Below are 23,220 nucleotides of genomic sequence, written 5' to 3'. Positions count from 1 at the left end.
TGAGAGTCCAGAAAACATCTGTACTCTCTGTTGGGAAGGAGGCACTTCTATAAGGATGACAGGAGCCTGCCAGATGATGGCCAATGGAAGCAGCCAGATAACATGCATCCACTGAGTCCGGCTGGACTTCAATCTCTTCTACCACCAGCTGCTCCACGCTGAGATTTGTGGGGTTGGGAGGGCAAATGGTTAAACAAGAGGCATGAGTCAACCTGGAGCCATAGCTGGTTTTGATGGGAGGGGTAAGGGACAAGTTGTAAAAAACAAATGGGGAGACCCCTTAAAGGGATGTAAAAAAATCTCCGCTGGCCACAACCCAATCTGGGACCTGAGGGCACTTGCAAAGGGAAAGGGAGGGCGAGTGAGGGAGAGTGAGCATCAGATGCTCTGAGCACAGAGAAGAAATGAGTTCGAGAGGAAGGAGATGGGCCAGCCCAGGACACATAGTCATGTCACACTCGTCCTCAGAACACAGGGTGACTTCTAATACACCATAAATTTTGTTGAAATTTACATGCTTCATCCAAATGAACACCAACTCTGGCAGCATAATGGACTCCTAGAAATCCTGTGTCTGCAAGACCCAGTTTACTGATATTGCGATGTGACCTGAGTTTTTGTTCCTAGTTAATTTCCTTGCCATGAAATACCTGCCAAGGTCGTAACCCAGAGTGACAGAGGCAGATAAGTACTGCATGCTGGTTTTAACACAAAGGAGAAAACAGAGGAGTACAAGAAATCCTGTGGCTGATCAGTAGCCCTGCTTCAACTGACCGCAAGTTACTATAACTGAGAGCGATTCATAAAGGGTGAAAACAGACAACCTTGGGACAGGGACAATTTGTGGTTGTCTGAATGGAAGAGACAGGCATGTTCAGCACTTTCCGATTCCCCTGCACGTGAGATGACCAGATGTCACCACTGAGGTCAGACCCATGTTTCTCCATACTTACCGGGAAGAGATGATGTCTTGATCTTCCTCATCCTCAAGAGCAGCAAGATTTTCTATGGATAAATTCAGACAAGTCAAGAAACACTTAGCAGATCTCACCGTGTAAATTAATAATCCAGGGTCCAATACTGCCACGGGGACAACAATATCGGCAGTGAGACGATAGGCTCTTTAAGAAGGATATTCCAGAAGCCTCTAGGTGGGTCTCTCAGGTTCTCCTTGGTTTGCTTTCCTGAGCCATCAGGAAAGATATCCCTGCCCTGGTAGAACCTCACCACAGTATTCTCTTCCAAGTCTGAGTAAAAAGGTAAAGATGAAATTCATCTTCCCCACAGAGCCTGGGGAATAGCCCAAATGCATTCTAGCAGAATACTGTAATACTCAGGCTTTTCTCACCATATGCTGACTGCTTTATCAGAATGATGAGTGGAATGAACAAAACCTCGGATCACATGAATCCTAGTTGTTCCCCGGAAACTTCAGTCAAGATGATCTTATGAATCAAATTCCTAACAATAAAATGCTTCTGCTAAAGAAAAAGTAAAAAAATATATATATATATATATCCCAAAAGGATCTCATACTAGCTTGAAATCTCCACACCCTATGAACTGCTACCCAAGGGGACCTGGCTCATAAAGTAGGTCCATACCACTATCAGATACACAGGTTATCGATAGTTTCCATGAGATTGTACCACTGAGATCACATAAAACTTTGAAAGTATAGCCCAGACATGGAAGACTCCTTCTTGCTGCACAAAGGATGAGGCACAAGGGTGTTTCTAGACGATGGAAAAACAAGAGACTGATATTTGGCTTCATGGAAATTACAGGGCATAGGCAGATTTTATGTTCAGGATCTAGTACCTAAATGCTTCAGAGGGAGGTAGGCAGCCCACGGGCAAGAGTCCGGAGCTGGGGAACAATATAACATGCCTTACAAACATGCAGCAGATTGCAATCATGAATGCAACGCCAGAGAGCTTGCCAGAGACTACTCAAAGAATAAAATTAGCAACAAAATTTCACGAATATAAGGATTCTTTTCTTCATAAAAAGAGCTCTGTTACACTAACTCCTGCAGGTGAGACACTGGTCACTGAGATTCTGCCCTTATCCCTCCCCTGTCCCTCTCTGGTCTGATTTGATACCACAAGTCTGTGCTGATGAGATGAGTTCAGGTGACAGAGGGCAGCCTGGAGCAAGAAGAATGCAAAGGCTCGTGATGCCTTCCAAAAATTAAAACTGAGAACATACTTCTAATCAACCTGAGCCTAGGTCCTGTCTGGGAGTACTCACCGTTTACGTTGAGAGTCCAGAAAACATCTGTACTCTCTGTTGGGAAGGAGGCACTTCTGTAAGGATGACAGGAGCCTGCCAGATGATGGCCAATAGAAGCAGCCAGATAACATGCATCCACTGAGTCCGGCTGGACTTCAATCTCTTCTACCACCAGCTGCTCCACGCTGAGATTTGTGGGGTTGGGAGGGCAGATGGTTAAACAAGAGGCATGAGTCAACCTGGAGCCATAGCTGGTTTTGATGGGAGGGGTAAGGGACAAGTTGCAAAAAACAAATGGGGAGACCCCTTAAAGGGATGTAAAAAAATCTCCGCTGGCCACAACCCAATCTGGGACCTGAGGGCACTTGCAAAGGGAAAGGGAGGGCGAGTGAGGGAGAGTGAGCATCAGATGCTCTGAGCACAGAGAAGAAATGAGTTCGAGAGGAAGGAGATGGGCCAGCCCAGGACACATAGTCATGTCACACTCGTCCTCAGAACACAGGGTGACTTCTAATACACCATAAATTTTGTTGAAATTTACATGCTTCATCCAAATGAACACCAACTCTGGCAGCATAATGGACTCCTAGAAATCCTGTGTCTGCAAGACCCAGTTTACTGATATTGCGATGTGACCTGAGTTTTTGTTCCTAGTTAATTTCCTTGCCATGAAATACCTGCCAAGGTCGTAACCCAGAGTGACAGAGGCAGATAAGTACTGCATGCTGGTTTTAACAAAAAGGAGAAAACAGAGGAGTACAAGAAATCCTGTGGCTGATCAGTAGCCCTGCTTCAACTGACCGCAAGTTACTATAACTGAGAGCGATTCATAAAGGGTGAAAACAGACAACGTTGGGACAGGGACAATTTGTGGTTGTCTGAATGGAAGAGACAGGCATGTTCAGCACTTTCCGATTCCCCTGCACGTGAGATGACCAGATGTCACCACTGAGGTCAGACCCATGTTTCTCCATACTTACCGGGAAGAGATGATGTCTTGATCTTCCTCATCCTCAAGATCAGCAAGATTTTCTATGGATAAATTCAGACAAGTCAAGAAACACTTAGCAGATCTCACCGTGTAAATTAATAATCCAGGGTCCAATACTGCCACGGGGACAACAATATCGGCAGTGAGACGATAGGCTCTTTAAGAAGGATATTCCAGAAGCCTCTAGGTGGGTCTCTCAGGTTCTCCTTGGTTTGCTTTCCTGAGCCATCAGGAAAGATATCCCTGCCCTGGTAGAACCTCACCACAGTATTCTCTTCCAAGTCTGAGTAAAAAGGTAAAGATGAAATTCATCTTCCCCACAGAGCCTGGGGAATAGCCCAAATGCATTCTAGCAGAATACTGTAATACTCAGGCTTTTCTCACCATATGCTGACTGCTTTAGCATGATGAGTGGAATGAACAAAACCTCGGATCACATGAATCCTAGTTGTTCCCTGGAAACTTCAGTCAAGATGATCTTATGAATCAAATTCCTAACAATAAAATGCTTCTGCTAAAGAAAAATTAAAAAAATATATATATATATATCCCAAAAGGATCTCATACTAGCTTGAAATCTCCACACCCTATGAACTGCTACCCAAGGGGACCTGGCTCATAAAGTAGGTCCATACCACTATCAGATACACAGGTTATCGATAGTTTCCATGAGATTGTACCACTGAGATCACATAAAACTTTGAAAGTATAGCCCAGACATGGAAGACTCCTTCTTGCTGCACAAAGGATGAGGCACAAGGGTGTTTCTAGACGATGGAAAAACAAGAGACTGATATTTGGCTTCATGGAAATTACAGGGCATAGGCAGATTTTATGTTCAGGATCTAGTACCTAAATGCTTCAGAGGGAGGTAGGCAGCCCACGGGCAAGAGTCCGGAGCTGGGGAACAATATAACATGCCTTACAAACATGCAGCAGATTGCAATCATGAATGCAACGCCAGAGAGCTTGCCAGAGACTACTCAAAGAATAAAATTAGCAACAAAATTTCACGAATATAAGGATTCTTTTCTTCATAAAAAGAGCTCTGTTACACTAACTCCTGCAGGTGAGACACTGGTCACTGAGATTCTGCCCTTATCCCTCCCCTGTCCCTCTCTGGTCTGATTTGATACCACAAGTCTGTGCTGATGAGATGAGTTCAGGTGACAGAGGGCAGCCTGGAGCAAGAAGAATGCAAAGGCTCGTGATGCCTTCCAAAAATTAAAACTGAGAACATACTTCTAATCAACCTGAGCCTAGGTCCTGTCTGGGAGTACTCACCGTTTACGTTGAGAGTCCAGAAAACATCTGTACTCTCTGTTGGGAAGGAGGCACTTCTGTAAGGATGACAGGAGCCTGCCAGATGATGGCCAATAGAAGCAGCCAGATAACATGCATCCACTGAGTCCGGCTGGACTTCAATCTCTTCTACCACCAGCTGCTCCACGCTGAGATTTGTGGGGTTGGGAGGGCAGATGGTTAAACAAGAGGCATGAGTCAACCTGGAGCCATAGCTGGTTTTGATGGGAGGGGTAAGGGACAAGTTGCAAAAAACAAATGGGGAGACCCCTTAAAGGGATGTAAAAAAATCTCCGCTGGCCACAACCCAATCTGGGACCTGAGGGCACTTGCAAAGGGAAAGGGAGGGCGAGTGAGGGAGAGTGAGCATCAGATGCTCTGAGCACAGAGAAGAAATGAGTTCGAGAGGAAGGAGATGGGCCAGCCCAGGACACATAGTCATGTCACACTCGTCCTCAGAACACAGGGTGACTTCTAATACACCATAAATTTTGTTGAAATTTACATGCTTCATCCAAATGAACACCAACTCTGGCAGCATAATGGACTCCTAGAAATCCTGTGTCTGCAAGACCCAGTTTACTGATATTGCGATGTGACCTGAGTTTTTGTTCCTAGTTAATTTCCTTGCCATGAAATACCTGCCAAGGTCGTAACCCAGAGTGACAGAGGCAGATAAGTACTGCATGCTGGTTTTAACAAAAAGGAGAAAACAGAGGAGTACAAGAAATCCTGTGGCTGATCAGTAGCCCTGCTTCAACTGACCGCAAGTTACTATAACTGAGCGATTCATAAAGGGTGAAAACAGACAACGTTGGGACAGGGACAATTTGTGGTTGTCTGAATGGAAGAGACAGGCATGTTCAGCACTTTCCGATTCCCCTGCACGTGAGATGACCAGATGTCACCACTGAGGTCAGACCCATGTTTCTCCATACTTACCGGGAAGAGATGATGTCTTGATCTTCCTCATCCTCAAGATCAGCAAGATTTTCTATGGATAAATTCAGACAAGTCAAGAAACACTTAGCAGATCTCACTGTGTAAATTAATAATCCAGGGTCCAATACTGCCACGGGGACAACAATATCGGCAGTGAGACGATAGGCTCTTTAAGAAGGATATTCCAGAAGCCTCTAGGTGGGTCTCTCAGATTCTCCTTGGTTTGCTTTCCTGAGCCATCAGGAAAGATATCCCTGCCCTGGTAGAACCTCACCACAGTATTCTCTTCCAAGTCTGAGTAAAAAGGTAAAGATGAAATTCATCTTCCCCACAGAGCCTGGGGAATAGCCCAAATGCATTCTAGCAGAATACTGTAATACTCAGGCTTTTCTCACCATATGCTGACTGCTTTATCAGAATGATGAGTGGAATGAACAAAACCTCGGATCACATGAATCCTAGTTGTTCCCTGGAAACTTCAGTCAAGATGATCTTATGAATCAAATTCCTAACAATAAAATGCTTCTGCTAAAGAAAAATTAAAAAAATATATATATATATATATCCCAAAAGGATCTCATACTAGCTTGAAATCTCCACACCCTATGAACTGCTACCCAAGGGGACCTGGCTCATAAAGTAGGTCCATACCACTATCAGATACACAGGTTATCGATAGTTTCCATGAGATTGTACCACTGAGATCACATAAAACTTTGAAAGTATAGCCCAGACATGGAAGACTCCTTCTTGCTGCACAAAGGATGAGGCACAAGGGTGTTTCTAGACGATGGAAAAACAAGAGACTGATATTTGGCTTCATGGAAATTACAGGGCATAGGCAGATTTTATGTTCAGGATCTAGTACCTAAATGCTTCAGAGGGAGGTAGGCAGCCCACGGGCAAGAGTCCGGAGCTGGGGAACAATATAACATGCCTTACAAACATGCAGCAGATTGCAATCATGAATGCAACGCCAGAGAGCTTGCCAGAGACTACTCAAAGAATAAAATTAGCAACAAAATTTCACGAATATAAGGATTCTTTTCTTCATAAAAAGAGCTCTGTTACACTAACTGCTGCAGGTTAGACACTGGTCACTGAGATTCTGCCCTTATCCCTCCCCTGTCCCTCTCTGGTCTGATTTGATACCACAAGTCTGTGCTGATGAGATGAGTTCAGGTGACAGAGGGCAGCCTGGAGCAAGAAGAATGCAAAGGCTCGTGATGCCTTCTAAAAATTAAAACTGAGAACATACTTCTAATCAACCTGAGCCTAGGTCCTGTCTGGGAGTACTCACCGTTTACGTTGAGAGTCCAGAAAACATCTGTACTCTCTGTTGGGAAGGAGGCACTTCTATAAGGATGACAGGAGCCTGCCAGATGATGGCCAATAGAAGCAGCCAGATAACATGCATCCACTGAGTCCGGCTGGACTTCAATCTCTTCTACCACCAGCTGCTCCACGCTGAGATTTGTGGGGTTGGGAGGGCAGATGGTTAAACAAGAGGCATGAGTCAACCTGGAGCCATAGCTGGTTTTGATGGGAGGGGTAAGGGACAAGTTGCAAAAAACAAATGGGGAGACCCCTTAAAGGGATGTAAAAAAATCTCCGCTGGCCACAACCCAATCTGGGACCTGAGGGCACTTGCAAAGGGAAAGGGAGAGCGAGTGAGGGAGAGTGAGCGTCAGATGCTCTGAGCACAGAGAAGAAATGAGTTCGAGAGGAAGGAGATGGGCCAGCCCAGGACACATAGTCATGTCACACTCGTCCTCAGAACACAGGGTGACTTCTAATACACCATAAATTTTGTTGAAATTTACATGCTTCATCCAAATGAACACCAACTCTGGCAGCATAATGGACTCCTAGAAATCCTGTGTCTGCAAGACCCAGTTTACTGATATTGCGATGTGACCTGAGTTTTTGTTCCTAGTTAATTTCCTTGCCATGAAATACCTGCCAAGGTCGTAACCCAGAGTGACAGAGGCAGATAAGTACTGCATGCTGGTTTTAACAAAAAGGAGAAAACAGAGGAGTACAAGAAATCCTGTGGCTGATCAGTAGCCCTGCTTCAACTGACCGCAAGTTACTATAACTGAGAGCGATTCATAAAGGGTGAAAACAGACAACCTTGGGACAGGGACAATTTGTGGTTGTCTGAATGGAAGAGACAGGCATGTTCAGCACTTTCCGATTCCCCTGCACGTGAGATGACCAGATGTCACCACTGAGGTCAGACCCATGTTTCTCCATACTTACCGGGAAGAGATGATGTCTTGATCTTCCTCATCCTCAAGATCAGCAAGATTTTCTATGGATAAATTCAGACAAGTCAAGAAACACTTAGCAGATCTCACCGTGTAAATTAATAATCCAGGGTCCAATACTGCCACGGGGACAACAATATCGGCAGTGAGACGATAGGCTCTTTAAGAAGGATATTCCAGAAGCTTCTAGGTGGGTCTCTCAGATTCTCCTTGGTTTGCTTTCCTGAGCCATCAGGAAAGATATCCCTGCCCTGGTAGAACCTCACCACAGTATTCTCTTCCAAGTCTGAGTAAAAAGGTAAAGATGAAATTCATCTTCCCCACAGAGCCTGGGGAATAGCCCAAATGCATTCTAGCAGAATACTGTAATACTCAGGCTTTTCTCACCATATGCTGACTGCTTTATCAGAATGATGAGTGGAATGAACAAAACCTCGGATCACATGAATCCTAGTTGTTCCCCGGAAACTTCAGTCAAGATGATCTTATGAATCAAATTCCTAACAATAAAATGCTTCTGCTAAAGAAAAAGTAAAAAAAAATATATATATATATCCCAAAAGGATCTCATACTAGCTTGAAATCTCCACACCCTATGAACTGCTACCCAAGGGGACCTGGCTCATAAAGTAGGTCCATACCACTATCAGATACACAGGTTATCGATAGTTTCCATGAGATTGTACCACTGAGATCACATAAAACTTTGAAAGTATAGCCCAGACATGGAAGACTCCTTCTTGCTGCACAAAGGATGAGGCACAAGGGTGTTTCTAGACGATGGAAAAACAAGAGACTGATATTTGGCTTCATGGAAATTACAGGGCATAGGCAGATTTTATGTTCAGGATCTAGTACCTAAATGCTTCAGAGGGAGGTAGGCAGCCCACGGGCAAGAGTCCGGAGCTGGGGAACAATATAACATCCCTTACAAACATGCAGCAGATTGCAATCATGAATGCAACGCCAGAGAGCTTGCCAGAGACTACTCAAAGAATAAAATTAGCAACAAAATTTCACGAATATAAGGATTCTTTTCTTCATAAAAAGAGCTCTGTTACACTAACTGCTGCAGGTGAGACACTGGTCACTGAGATTCTGCCCTTATCCCTCCCCTGTCCCTCTCTGGTCTGATTTGATACCACAAGTCTGTGCTGATGAGATGAGTTCAGGTGACAGAGGGCAGCCTGGAGCAAGAAGAATGCAAAGGCTCGTGATGCCTTCTAAAAATTAAAACTGAGAACATACTTCTAATCAACCTGAGCCTAGGTCCTGTCTGGGAGTACTCACCGTTTACGTTGAGAGTCCAGAAAACATCTGTACTCTCTGTTGGGAAGGAGGCACTTCTATAAGGATGACAGGAGCCTGCCAGATGATGGCCAATAGAAGCAGCCAGATAACATGCATCCACTGAGTCCGGCTGGACTTCAATCTCTTCTACCACCTGCTGCTCCACGCTGAGATTTGTGGGGTTGGGAGGGCAGATGGTTAAACAAGAGGCATGAGTCAACCTGGAGCCATAGCTGGTTTTGATGGGAGGGGTAAGGGACAAGTTGCAAAAAACAAATGGGGAGACCCCTTAAAGGGATGTAAAAAAATCTCCGCTGGCCACAACCCAATCTGGGACCTGAGGGCACTTGCAAAGGGAAAGGGAGAGCGAGTGAGGGAGAGTGAGCGTCAGATGCTCTGAGCACAGAGAAGAAATGAGTTCGAGAGGAAGGAGATGGGCCAGCCCAGGACACATAGTCATATCACACTCGTCCTCAGAACACAGGGTGACTTCTAATACACCATAAATTTTGTTGAAATTTACATGCTTCATCCAAATGAACACCAACTCTGGCAGCATAATGGACTCCTAGAAATCCTGTGTCTGCAAGACCCAGTTTACTGATATTGCGATGTGACCTGAGTTTTTGTTCCTAGTTAATTTCCTTGCCATGAAATACCTGCCAAGGTCGTAACCCAGAGTGACAGAGGCAGATAAGTACTGCATGCTGGTTTTAACAAAAAGGAGAAAACAGAGGAGTACAAGAAATCCTGTGGCTGATCAGTAGCCCTGCTTCAACTGACCGCAAGTTACTATAACTGAGAGCGATTCATAAAGGGTGAAAACAGACAACGTTGGGACAGGGACAATTTGTGGTTGTCTGAATGGAAGAGACAGGCATGTTCAGCACTTTCCGATTCCCCTGCACGTGAGATGACCAGATGTCACCACTGATGTCAGACCCATGTTTCTCCATACTTACCGGGAAGAGATGATGTCTTGATCTTCCTCATCCTCAAGATCAGCAAGATTTTCTATGGATAAATTCAGACAAGTCAAGAAACACTTAGCAGATCTCACCGTGTAAATTAATAATCCAGGGTCCAATACTGCCACGGGGACAACAATATCGGCAGTGAGACGATAGGCTCTTTAAGAAGGATATTCCAGAAGCCTCTAGGTGGGTCTCTCAGATTCTCCTTGGTTTGCTTTCCTGAGCCATCAGGAAAGATATCCCTGCCCTGGTAGAACCTCACCACAGTATTCTCTTCCAAGTCTGAGTAAAAAGGTAAAGATTCATCTTCCCCATAGAGCCTGGGGAATAGCCCAAATGCATTCTAGCAGAATACTGTAATACTCAGGCTTTTCTCACCATATGCACTGCTTTATCAGAATGATGAGTGGAATGAACAAAACCTGGGATCACATGAATCCTAGCTGTTCCACGGAAACTTCAGTCAAGATGATCTTATGAATCAAACTCCTAACAATAAAATGCTTCTGCTAAAGAAAATGTAAAAAAAACAAAAATAGCCCAAAAGGATCTCATACTAGCTTGAAATCTCCACACCCTATGAACTGCTACCCAAGGGGACCTGGCTCATAAAGTAGGTCCATACCACTATCAGATACACAGGTTATCGATAGTTTCCATGAGATTGTACCACTGAGATCACATAAAACTTTGAAAGTATAGCCCAGACATGGAAGACTCCTTCTTGCTGCACAAAGGATGAGGCACAAGGGTGTTTCTAGACGATGGAAAAACAAGAGACTGATATTTGGCTTCATGGAAATTACAGGGCATAGGCAGATTTTATGTTCAGGATCTAGTACCTAAATGCTTCAGAGGGAGGTAGGCAGCCCACGGGCAAGAGTCCGGAGCTGGGGAACAATATAACATGCCTTACAAACATGCAGCAGATTGCAATCATGAATGCAACGCCAGAGAGCTTGCCAGAGACTACTCAAAGAATAAAATTAGCAACAAAATTTCACGAATATAAGGATTCTTTTCTTGATAAAAAGAGCTCTGTTACACTAACTCCTGCAGGTGAGACACTGGTCACTGAGATTCTGCCCTTATCCCTCCCCTGTCCCTCTCTGGTCTGATTTGATACCACAAGTCTGTGCTGATGAGATGAGTTCAGGTGACAGAGGGCAGCCTGGAGCAAGAAGAATGCAAAGGCTCGTGATGCCTTCTAAAAATTAAAACTGAGAACATACTTCTAATCAACCTGAGCCTAGGTCCTGTCTGGGAGTACTCACCGTTTACGTTGAGAGTCCAGAAAACATCTGTACTCTCTGTTGGGAAGGAGGCACTTCTATAAGGATGACAGGAGCCTGCCAGATGATGGCCAATAGAAGCAGCCAGATAACACGCATCCACTGAGTCCGGCTGGACTTCAATCTCTTCTACCACCTGCTGCTCCACGCTGAGATTTGTGGGGTTGGGAGGGCAGATGGTTAAACAAGAGGCATGAGTCAACCTGGAGCCATAGCTGGTTTTGATGGGAGGGGTAAGGGACAAGTTGCAAAAAACAAATGGGGAGACCCCTTAAAGGGATGTAAAAAAATCTCCGCTGGCCACAACCCAATCTGGGACCTGAGGGCACTTGCAAAGGGAAAGGGAGGGCGAGTGAGGGAGAGTGAGCATCAGATGCTCTGAGCACAGAGAAGAAATGATTTCGAGAGGAAGGAGATGGGCCAGCCCAGGACACATAGTCATGTCACACTCGTCCTCAGAACACAGGGTGACTTCTAATACACCATAAATTTTGTTGAAATTTACATGCTTCATCCAAATGAACACCAACTCTGGCAGCATAATGGACTCCTAGAAATCCTGTGTCTGCAAGACCCAGTTTACTGATATTGCGATGTGACCTGAGTTTTTGTTCCTAGTTAATTTCCTTGCCATGAAATACCTGCCAAGGTCGTAACCCAGAGTGACAGAGGCAGATAAGTACTGCATGCTGGTTTTAACAAAAAGGAGAAAACAGAGGAGTACAAGAAATCCTGTGGCTGATCAGTAGCCCTGCTTCAACTGACCGCAAGTTACTATAACTGAGAGCGATTCATAAAGGGTGAAAACAGACAACCTTGGGACAGGGACAATTTGTGGTTGTCTGAATGGAAGAGACAGGCATGTTCAGCACTTTCCGATTCCCCTGCACGTGAGATGACCAGATGTCACCACTGATGTCAGACCCATGTTTCTCCATACTTACCGGGAAGAGATGATGTCTTGATCTTCCTCATCCTCAAGATCAGCAAGATTTTCTATGGATAAATTCAGACAAGTCAAGAAACACTTAGCAGATCTCACTGTGTAAATTAATAATCCAGGGTCCAATACTGCCACGGGGACAACAATATCGGCAGTGAGACGATAGGCTCTTTAAGAAGGATATTCCAGAAGCCTCTAGGTGGGTCTCTCAGATTCTCCTTGGTTTGCTTTCCTGAGCCATCAGGAAAGATCTCCCTGCCCTGGTAGAACCTCACCACAGTATTCTCTTCCAAGTCTGAGTAAAAAGGTAAAGATTCATCTTCCCCACAGAGCCTGGGGAATAGCCCAAATGCATTCTAGCAGAATACTGTAATACTCAGGCTTTTCTCACCATATGCTGACTGCTTTATCAGAATGATGAGTGGAATGAAGAAAACCTCGGATCACATGAATCCTAGTTGTTCCACGGAAACTTCAGTCATTCATCATGTGCCAAAATGCCAGGGCTCTACCTTGCTTCATGGAAACATACAAGCAAGGTGATCGGAGGGGTCTTTGCATCCTTGGCCCAATTTATTGGTTTGCTAAGAATGCAATTTAGACGAGACAAACACTGGGGATGACAGCAGTGAAACCAGGGAAGCAACAGATTATTAAGGCTGTTAGCACCCCTAGAAAGGCACAGAAATTCCAGGGACACTTTGGGTATGAAAATGGGAGTTATGTAGGCAAGAAGAGACTTTTCATGGGAATCAGGAAAAATCCAGTCATCTCCAGACACCTGCATTCATACAAGTGAGTGAATGTGTCATACCAGTCTTGTGTCCGTGATCGAACTTGGAGCCTGGCCCACAGGCTTTACCTGAATGAAGAAGAAAGCACAGTTCCCAGACTCACCTGAGGTCTGTACTTAAAACTCTACCACAGAGTCTGATTTAAATCACCGTCTACAGAGCTTCCAACAGGGAGGACAAATCTCAACACCCCAGAGCGGAGGAGTACAGAGTCCAGAGTCTACCTGGGCGTCCAGGTGGAGTTCCATCACAAGAAAATACTCACTGGTTACATCCCGGGCATGAGAGACATCCAAGCCCTCAAGTGAGAAGACAGCAGCGCTCCTATAAGGCCAGATGGAGTCTGAGAGGCTAGGAAGAACCGAGTAAGTCAGAGCAGATTCATGCAGAGAGTCCCCTGGGACACCGTTCTCTCTCAGCTGTGGCAGCTGTCTGCTGAACCTGGTGGGGGAGGGAGGGCAGACGATTAAGACAAGATGATGAGAAACTGTGCAGTCCTATCTGGTTCTGATGGAATGTTTGCGTGGTGAAGCACGCCGAGGGTCCGATCCATTAGAGAGAAAACTCTGTGTGAGACACAGCGAGGCTGACAGGGCAGAAGAAAGGAAGAACAGCAGGTGCTCAGTGCTCCGGCCAAATAACAGGCTGATGAACAGACTGAATTCCCTCTGATGGTGCAGTCCCGCCGCACACACAGGGACACAGAACAGTGGCTTTCACACTTCCATTCACATTGCATTCACACTACTGTGACACACATGCCAGCACGCTAACACAAACAGAAAGCAGATACGCTTCTCACTCTAAAACCACCCCTGCGGCAAAAACTGATGCAAAACACCACTCTGACTTAGGTCACCTGGGTCAACTGACTTGGGTTTTAAATGTGACAAGTAAATAAGAAATGGGAAACAATAGAAGTACCACAGTGAAAGCAGAGAATGCTATGAAAAAGGATAATAGTGGTGGGCAAAACTGACGACACAGTATATTCAGCACTTCCTGTTTTTCCCTGGGTCAGAGGTCTGCAGAGGTCATCACTGTGCAAAGAGCCCACAGAGATTCAGAATTACCTTGGGGCAACCACCTCTGGTCCTTTCAGGTCATCGAGATCATTCCTGTTTTCTGTAAATAAATTAACAATAGAGTTATATCAGGCAAATTCCCTTCACAAATGCCCAAACCTGTACCTATCTTCACATGTGGTAACAGGCTATTCAGAGAGAAATAATCCAGGAGGCCCTAGAAATAGCCTCATAAGGTGGCACTGGGTTTCCTTCTTGAGCTATTGGACAAATTTCCTTGATATGATATGTCATTCGCAGAGTATCCTGGTCCTGAGTCTGTGCAAATAGCTAAATGCATTCTTTTACTCACAGTTCCTGGGGAACAACTAAGCTACATCCTCAGCCTGCTATAATACTCAGGCTTTTTTCATCTGAAATGCTGAAGTGATTACACACTGAGATTAAATGGGAGTGGAATCCACACACCCTCAAGTCAAATGAAACTCAAAGCTGAAAACAGTGGCCATTCATCAGGTTGGGAAGTTCCAGGGCCCTGCCTTACCTCAGAGAATCATACCAAAAGATGACGGTGTGGCTTATTTCTGGTTTCAGAAGACTTCGAACAAGGTGAGTCAAAGGAAGAGAGAGAGACTATGGGTGACAGAAGTGAACCAAAGTGGTGGCGTCTCCAAAGATATAAACAAGACTGCCAAAAGCCTTGGACAGGTGTAGGAACTCAGGGACATTACCCAGAAATGAAAATTCAAGCATTTCATGTGAGATGAGAGGTCCATTCAAAGTTAGGAAGCCTGAAAGGGACCTCCTGTGCCACAACTGCTGAGGGACACGTGAGTCTGGCAGGACCGCCTTGGGTAGAGTGGTTCCCCACGGGGACAACTGTGACTGGGAACTGAGCAAAGTTCGTTCACAGAAAGTCTCACTGTAAATGCAGTGAGAGTCTGGTTCAAATCAGGCTTCAGTATGGAAGCACAGGGTCTCTCAAAGGGGGTTAATTCTCCCAGAGTAGACTAACAGATATATTGAAGACTACCTGGGAGACCAGTTGGAATTTCATCCTCTTCAGCATGAGAGCAACCACAGGCTCCGTCCACGGCAGACGCCACATTCTCTTCATCAAATGCAAATTTTCCATCACTGTAAGGCTGGTTGCAGGCAGAACCTTCCTGGAGAGTTGAAGGTACTGAAACACATTCATCTTGGGGTTGCTGGAACACCACCTTCTTTTCATCATCTTGCAAGTTCACGCTGTGTCAGATGGAGAAGGGATGACAGAAGATTAAGAGGATTTCACCCCAAGCCATCTGACTGGTTTTGCTGACAGGCATTGAGAGTGGTCACAGAAAGCAAAAGGGCAGGCCCCTTAAGGAGGGAAGTAACTCCTCCTGATGTGGATTGGAAGGTGGCTGACATGGGGTGGGAGACAGACAGCAGGTTCTCTGGGCACTGGGCACACAACCAGCAGTTGAAGAAGGAGACACAATTTTCCCTACACGCTAACGTCATGGTCCCCAGCACACACAGAGGACTGGGACAGTGGTTCAGACTTTTCTGCACACACTATGTTGACTGGATAGCCTGTGTCCAAGTGAACACAGCTTTTAAGAAGTTAAAGATTTGTTTGACTTTGGACTCTATTTCATTTAATTTTAAAATTTTTATTTGCACAATTATGACTTCAAAATCAGTTTTTCAGAGTTGGAGAAAAAAGTGTTGTTGACTAGATATTCTGCTTAAAAGAACTAATTTTCAATATTCTGTTGTAGTATGAATATTGTTCTATTTTCTTCCCTTGAAATCCAATATTTACCTACATGCTGATGCCAAACCAGTGCAAGACCCATAGGATCTCACCCTACTTTAGCCACTCAGGGGAAAACACATGAATATGGGAACGCCCAGGTTTAGTTATTTCACCTGGGTCAACTCACTATACATTACTCAACTTGAAGGATTAAAAAGTGGAAATGCACAAACTTGTGAAGCATAAATAGACAACACAGTTAGAGATAATTGCTGTTGAATGAATGGATGAAAGAGTTCCATAGAGTACTTTCTCTTTTTCTCTGGATCTGAGGTCTCCTGCTGTCACCACTGACATTCACAGCCCACAGATCTTCAAATTACCTGGGAAATGTGAGCTCTTGTCCACTCACTTGCTTCTGATAATTTTCATTGTCTGGTAGGAAATTCAGAGACAGAAAGTCATAATAAGCAAATCAGACCTCGCATATATCTACTCAGTAAATACATGTACAACAAGGACATTAAAATTCTCATTGGAAGAACATAATTCTTCAGCAAGGATATTCTAGGACACTTAAGTCTTATGAGAATGAGACTGGACTGCTTCCAGACCCATCGAGGAAATTTGCTGCTTGATGTGGTATCTCTCCCAACATCCTTTGTTCTGAGTCTGTATAAGCAGTAAAAATGTATTTTCCACAGAGATGCTAGAACATGAGCTGTTATGTTCTAGAATTATTTCTATAGTACTGCTTAATCCCATCAGATTGCGTGGTTGTTGATGGTTTAGAGCAATTTATACTTGAGACTAGAGTGATGGGTGAATTGTGAAAGGGTTAGCCGCTCAGTAGTGTCTGTCTCTTTGTGATTGTATGGACTACAGCCCACCAGGCTCCTCTGTCCATGGAATTCTCCACACAAGAATACTAGAGTGTGTGCCATTCTCTTCTCCAGAGGATCTTCATGATTCAGGGATTGAACCTGGGTTTCCTGCATTGAGGACAGATTCTTTACCATCTGAGCCACCAGGGAAGCCCAGTGAATTGTATTAACCCCCAAATCAAGAAGAATCATTGGTGCCACACAGCCGTCGCCGTTCAAGGCTGGAGGAACTGCCAGAGCCCAGCCTTGCTTCATGGAAACTTCCAAGCAAGGCAATGGTACAAGTGTATCTGTCTTGGTGTTCAGATGACATGTTAGCTAAGACCTGCCAACATCGAGAAAAGGGGGACTGGGGCTGAGAGCAATCAAACAAAACCTGGAAATCAGCTCTCCTTATAAAGAGGCGAGTCTGTCATCATTTCTGGAGAGCCCAGGAACATTTACCAAAATCAGATCATTGCAGCTAACAACATGCTGGCTCCAAACAAGTTCTGACAGACACCTCCTGTGGATTTGCAGCTGAGGTGGGTGAGCGCTGTCACAAGTGATTTGGGTCGAATGCCTGACACTGGGGTCAGGGTGACAGAGACAAGCCTGGAGCCAAAAAAAGAATGAAAGCTCCCTGACCCACCTGATGTCTGTGCTCCATAACAGACCCTTGTCCCTGGTTTCAATGAAGATGTGTCTATGCAACCTGTCCTCAGAGATGACCTTCCTTGGTCTACAGAGCATGTGAGGACAAATAATACGGGGGCTACCTGAGATATTGGTTGGCATTTCATCTTCTTTAGCATGAGAGCAACCACAGGCTCCATCCGGACCAAGGTCTACTTCCAGTTCATTAAATTGAAGTTTGTCATTACTGTAAGGCTGGTGGCTGTCAGAACTTCCTTGGAGAATTGAAGGCATCAAAACACATTCATCCTTGCATTCTTCAGGCACTTCCTTCTTTTCAACCTCCTGCAGCTCCATGCTGTGCCAGATGGGAAAGGAATGACAGAAAATTAAATGAAGATCTGACTGCAAGCCATTCTGGCTGGTTTTGACAGGAGGCATGGGGCGTGGTCACAGAGGGTAAAAGAGCAGGCCCCTTAAAGAGAGAAGGAACTATCCTCTCTTATATGAAGTGGAGTGTGTCTGTCTGGGGATGGGAGAGGGGGAGAAGCAGGTACCCTACAAACCGGCCACAAACCTCTGATGAGGAAGGAGACTCAACCATCCCAGGAAGATCTTTTCAGGAACAGGAAGCACAAAGGAACTTCCACAACAAGTGCTTCCACTGGGTCCTAAGTCATGTTGAATTGAAGACAAAGTAGGCAAGTGAATAAGGGCTTCCCCAGTGGCTCAGTGGTAAAGAATCTGCCTGCCCATGCAGGATATGCAGCTTCGTCCGTGGGCCAGGAAGATCCCTTGGAGAAGGAAATGGCAACCTACCCCAGGATTCTTGGTGGGAAAATGCCATGGACAGAGGAGCCTGGTATACTCCAGTCCATGGGGGTCACAAAGATTCAGCGATGACTGAGCAACTGAGCATGCACAGTGAAGTGAATACAGATATTAAAGCTTTATAAACTCTCTGAGATCCTCTACCTTCTCTTTAGTAATTGAAAGGCCTCCAAGGCCTCTTTCACTTACTATTGTCACAGACAACCAATTGTTGGAGGGACAGTTGTCCTGGGGTTTATTTTTCCTAGTTGATTCTCTACTAATCCCTTTGCTAGTTACCTTCCTTCCAAGGATCTAAAACAACTGTGTAGAAATAGATATTTACCTCACTTGGACTTACTTTAGAAGAGAACAGATGCTCTCTTTGTGTACAGGAAATCCTAAGGGTGTGCATTCACCTTGGGTCATACGTACAAGTAGCCAGAGAGACAGCAATCAAGTTACACTGTCATTTCCATGTGGGTTGAGTGAAGTAAATTAATACCATGTGCAGTTGTACTTATACTTACATCTGGCATGTCACTCTCTTGAGTTACTTAGTGTTCTTTTGTGACCCTGTCCATATTTTCCCTACACATTACCGGCTCCTGATAGACAGCCTGAAAACCACAATCACAGAAAACTAACCAATCTAATCACATGGACCACAGCCTTGTCTAACTCAACCAAACTATGAACCATGCCGTGTCGGGTCATGGTGGAGAGTTCTGACAAAATGTGTTCCACTGGAGAAGGAAATGGCAGACCACTTCAGTATTCTTGCCTTGAGGACCCCATGAACAATATGCAAAGGCAAAAAGATAGGACACTGAAAGATGAACTCCCCAGGTGGGTAGGTGCCCAATATGCTCCTGGAGATCAGTGGAGAAATCACTCCAGAAAGAATGAAGAGATGAGCCAAAGCAAAAACAACACCCAGCTGTGGATGTGACTGGTGATGGGAAGCAAGGTCTGATGCTGTAAGGAACAATACTGCATAGGAACCTGGAATGTTAGGTCCATGTTTCAAGACACATTGGAAATGGTCAAACAGGAGATGGCAAGAGTGAACGTCAACATTTTAGGAATCAGAGACCTAAAATAGACTGGAATGGGTGAATTTAACTCAGATGATTATTATATCTACTACTGTGGGCAAGAATCCCTTAAAAGAAATGGAATAGCCATCATAGTTAACAAAAGAGTCCGAAATGCAGTACTTGGATGCAAGCTCAGAAACGACAGAATGATCTCTGTTCATTTCCAAGGAAAATGATTCACTATCACGGTAATCCAAGCCTATGCCCCGGCCAATAATGCTCAAGAAGCTGAAGTAGAACGGTTCTGTGAAGACCTACAAGAACTTTTAGAACTAAAACCCATAAAATATGTCCTTTTCATTATAGGGGACTGGAATGCAAAAGTAGGAAGTCAAGAAACACCTGGAGTAACAGGCAAATTTGACCTTGGAGTACAGAATAAAGCAGGGCAAAGGCTAATAGAGTTTTGTCAAGAGAACGCACTGGTCATAGCAACACGCTCTTCCAACAACTCAAGTGAAGACTTTACACATGGACATCACCAGATGGTCGACACCAAAATCAGATCGATTATACTCTTTGCAGCCAGAATAGGAGAAGTTCTATATAGTCAGCAAAAAGAAGACCGGGAGCTGACTGTGGCTCAGACCATGAAGCCCTTATTGCAAAATTCAGACTTAAATTGAAGCAAGTAAGGAAAACCACTAGACCATTCAGGTATGACCCAAATCATATCCCTTATGATTATACAGTGGAGGTGAGAAATAGGTTTAAGGGACTAGATCTGATAGAGTGCCTGATGAACTATGGATGGAGGTTGGTGACATTGTTCAGAGACAAGGATCAATACTATCCCCAAGAAAAAGAAATGCAAAAACAGCAAAATGGCTGTCTCAGGAGGTATTACAAATTGCTGTGAAAAGAAGAGAAAGGAAAGCAAAGGAGAAAAGGAAAGATATACCCATTTGAATGCAGAGTTCCAAAGAATAGCAAGGAGAGATAAGAAAGCCTTCCTCAGCGATCAATGCAAAGAAATAGAGGAAAACAATAGAATGGGAAAGACTGGAGATCTCTTCAAGAAAATTAGAGATACCAAGGGAACATTTCATGCAAAGATGGGCTCGATAAAGGACAGAAATGGTATGGACCTAACAGAAGCAGAAGATATTAAGAGGTGGCAACAATACACAGAGGAACTATACAAAAATTATTTTCACAATCCAGATAACCACGACTGTGTATTCACTCACCTAGAGCCAGACATCCTGGAATGGGAAGTCAACTGGGCCTTAGCAAGCATCACTACAAACAAAACTGGTGGAGGTGATGGGATTCCAGTTGAGCTATTTCAAATCCTAAAAGATAATGCTGTGAAAGTGCTGCACTCATATGCCAGCAAATTTGGAAAACTCAGCAGTGGCCACAGGACTGGAAAAGGTCGTTTTTCATTCCAATCCCAAAGAAAGGCAATGCCAGAGAATGCTCAAACTACTGCACAATTGCACTCATTTCACACGCTAGTAAAGAAACGCTCAAAATTCTCCTAGCCAGGCTGCAACAATATGTGAACCATCAACTTCCGGATGTGCAAGCTGGGATTAGAAAAGGCAAAGGAACCAGGGATCAAATTGCCAACATCCGTTGGATCATCAAAAACGCAAGAGAGTTCCAGAAAAACATCTATTATGCTTTACAGACTATGCCTTTGACTGTGTGCATCACCACAAACTGGAAAATTTTGAAAGAGATGGGAATACCAGACCACATGACCTGCCTCTTGAGAAATCAATATGCAGGTCGGGAAGCAACAGTTAGAAATGGACATAAAGCAACAGACTATTTCCAAATAGGAAAAGGAGTATATCAAGGCTGTATATTGTCACCCTGTTTATTTAACTTACATGCAGAGTACATCATGAGAAACGCTGGGCTGGATGAAGCACAAGCTGGAATCAAGATTGCCAAGAGAAATATCAATCACCTCGGATATGCAGATGACACCACCCTTATGGCAGAAAGCAAAGAAGAACTGAAGTACCTCTTGATGAACGTGAAAGGGGAGAGTGAAAAGGCTGGCTAAAGCTCAACATTCAGAAAACTAAGACCATGGTGATTGGTCCCTTCGTTTCATGGCAAATAGATTAGGAGACAGTGGAACCACTGGCAGACTTCTTTTGGGGGGCTCCAAAATCACTGCAGATGGTGATTGCAGCCATGAAATTAAAAAATGCTTACTCCTTGGAAGAAAAGTTATGACCAACCTAGACAGCATACTTTGCCAACAAAGGTCCATGTAGTCAAAGCTATGGTTTTTCCAGTAGTCACGTATGGATGTAGGAGTTGGACTATAAAGAGATCTGAATGCCAAAGAACTGATACTTTTGAGCTGTGGTGTTGGAGAAGACCCTTGAGAGTCCCTTGGACTGCAAGGAGATCCAACCAGTCCATCCCAAAGGGAATCAGTCCTGAATATTCACTGGAAGGACCTATGTTGAGGCTGAAACTCCAATACTTTGGCCATCTGATGCGAACATCTGACTCATTTGAAAAGACCCTGATGCTGTGAAAGATTGAAGGCTGGAGAAGGGGATGAGATGGTTGGATAGTATCACCAACTCAATGGACATGAGTTTGAGTAAACTCTGGGAGTTGGTGATGGACAGGGAGGCCTGGTGTGCCATGGGGTCACAAACAGTCGGACATGACTGAGTGACTGAGCTGAATGGATAGTGAATTGTCACCTGGGGGTTAGTGTTTCTTGTACTTGTTCATCGTCTTCATCTTCATAAATTTCTGCAAACAAAATCAAAAATATCCAGTCAGCCTCTAGTCACTTCTCCCACTGCAAACACAGGGACTCATATGGTCACAGAGTCATAAATATCTATGTGTGAGTTAACACTGTATGGAAGTTTTAATGTATTGTCTTTAAACAACTGCCCGAGCATGGATTTCTGATCCAACAGGCAGTCTGTTTCTAAACTGGTAGATGATCCTCAGGACGCCTTCTGCTCGAAATTGGGCAAACATTTGAATTGTCTTTTCTTCCTTATATCACCTCACATTGTCCACCTTCCATCTCCACTCCCGCAAATGTTTCGTCCATCCTGCCACAAATTCCGCCAAAGACACAGCCTCTATAAACCTTCTCAGGTCTCACAAGATGCCCTCCTTTCTCTAAGCAGAACAACCACGTCCCACATCCCTCCATCTGGGAACATCCTGGCTCTTCAAGGGGGCTTTTGTGTGTTCTCTGGGAAAGTCTCTCCATGGAAAGTGACTGCTCCAGTTTAAATCATTTTCCCAGCACCACGTCCAATTCTATCAAGTACCTAACCAACACGACAAAGTGAACGGTTTTCTTTTTTCTGCAGTATATTTGTAAATATTCCCAAATTTAATCATTATAGCTACCATCAACAGATTATTCATCCATTTTACAGATGAGAAAACAGTTACTAACATAAGAAAAATCAATCATTCTCACATAGTTAAACACACAGCACTCAGCCTGGAACCTGGGAACTTCCAAGCTTCATCTAGGGCTCTGTTCACTCTCACAAGCGGCCTCCTGTCACCTCCTCCTTTCTGGGCTTTAATGCTGGCTGGATGTGGCCTCCTGCCCCAGTGGCCATGGTCCATCAGGGAGGAAGCAGACCATTGGGATACAGTGACCTCCACCCTGTGCATTTCTCCTCTGTCCTCTTAAGACAATCCTGCTCCTGCTGCTGCTGCTGCTGCTAAGTCACTTCAGTCGTGTCCGACTCTGTGTGACCCCATAGACGGCAGCCCATCAGGCTCCCCTGTCCCTGGGATTCTCCAGGCAAGAACACTGGAGTGGGTTGCCATTTCCTTCTCCAATGTGTGAAAGTGAAAAGGGAAAGTGAAGTCGCTCAGTCATGTCTGACTCGTAGCGACCGCATGGACTGCAGCCTACCAGGCTCCTCCGTCCATGGGATTTTCTAGGCAAGAGTACTGGAGTGGCTTGCCGTTGCCTTCTCCAATCCTGCTCCTACATAGCCCCAAATAGGACACGAAACAGGAAAGCTGATAAACATTCCTAGTGGAG

General features: G+C 44.7%; 1 protein-coding gene across 1 annotated transcript in view; it reads right to left on the bottom strand.

Annotated features, from left to right (window-relative positions):
• The window catches only part of LOC148778181 (NBPF family member NBPF4-like), a 52,158-nt gene that overhangs the window by 24,483 nt on the left and 4,455 nt on the right, over positions 1–23,220 (bottom strand). Inside the window, exons 4-11 of the mRNA XM_088835012.1 lie at positions 21,893–21,944; positions 17,445–17,659; positions 16,186–16,237; positions 15,092–15,306; positions 14,107–14,158; positions 13,299–13,474; positions 12,241–12,292; positions 6,771–6,937 (exon numbers count right to left, since the gene is read on the bottom strand). Coding sequence (XP_088691138.1) covers positions 6,771–6,937; positions 12,241–12,292; positions 13,299–13,474; positions 14,107–14,158; positions 15,092–15,306; positions 16,186–16,237; positions 17,445–17,659; positions 21,893–21,944 — 981 coding nt within the window. The remainder of the gene's footprint in view (positions 1–6,770; positions 6,938–12,240; positions 12,293–13,298; positions 13,475–14,106; positions 14,159–15,091; positions 15,307–16,185; positions 16,238–17,444; positions 17,660–21,892; positions 21,945–23,220) is intronic.

The sequence above is a fragment of the Moschus berezovskii genome, chromosome 4, assembly GCF_049115385.1.
Source record: "Moschus berezovskii isolate FMDL1 chromosome 4, NW_MosBer_1.0, whole genome shotgun sequence".
NCBI classification, from domain to species: domain Eukaryota; kingdom Metazoa; phylum Chordata; class Mammalia; order Artiodactyla; family Moschidae; genus Moschus; species Moschus berezovskii.
This window is presented reverse-complemented; position numbering and strand designations above follow the sequence as displayed.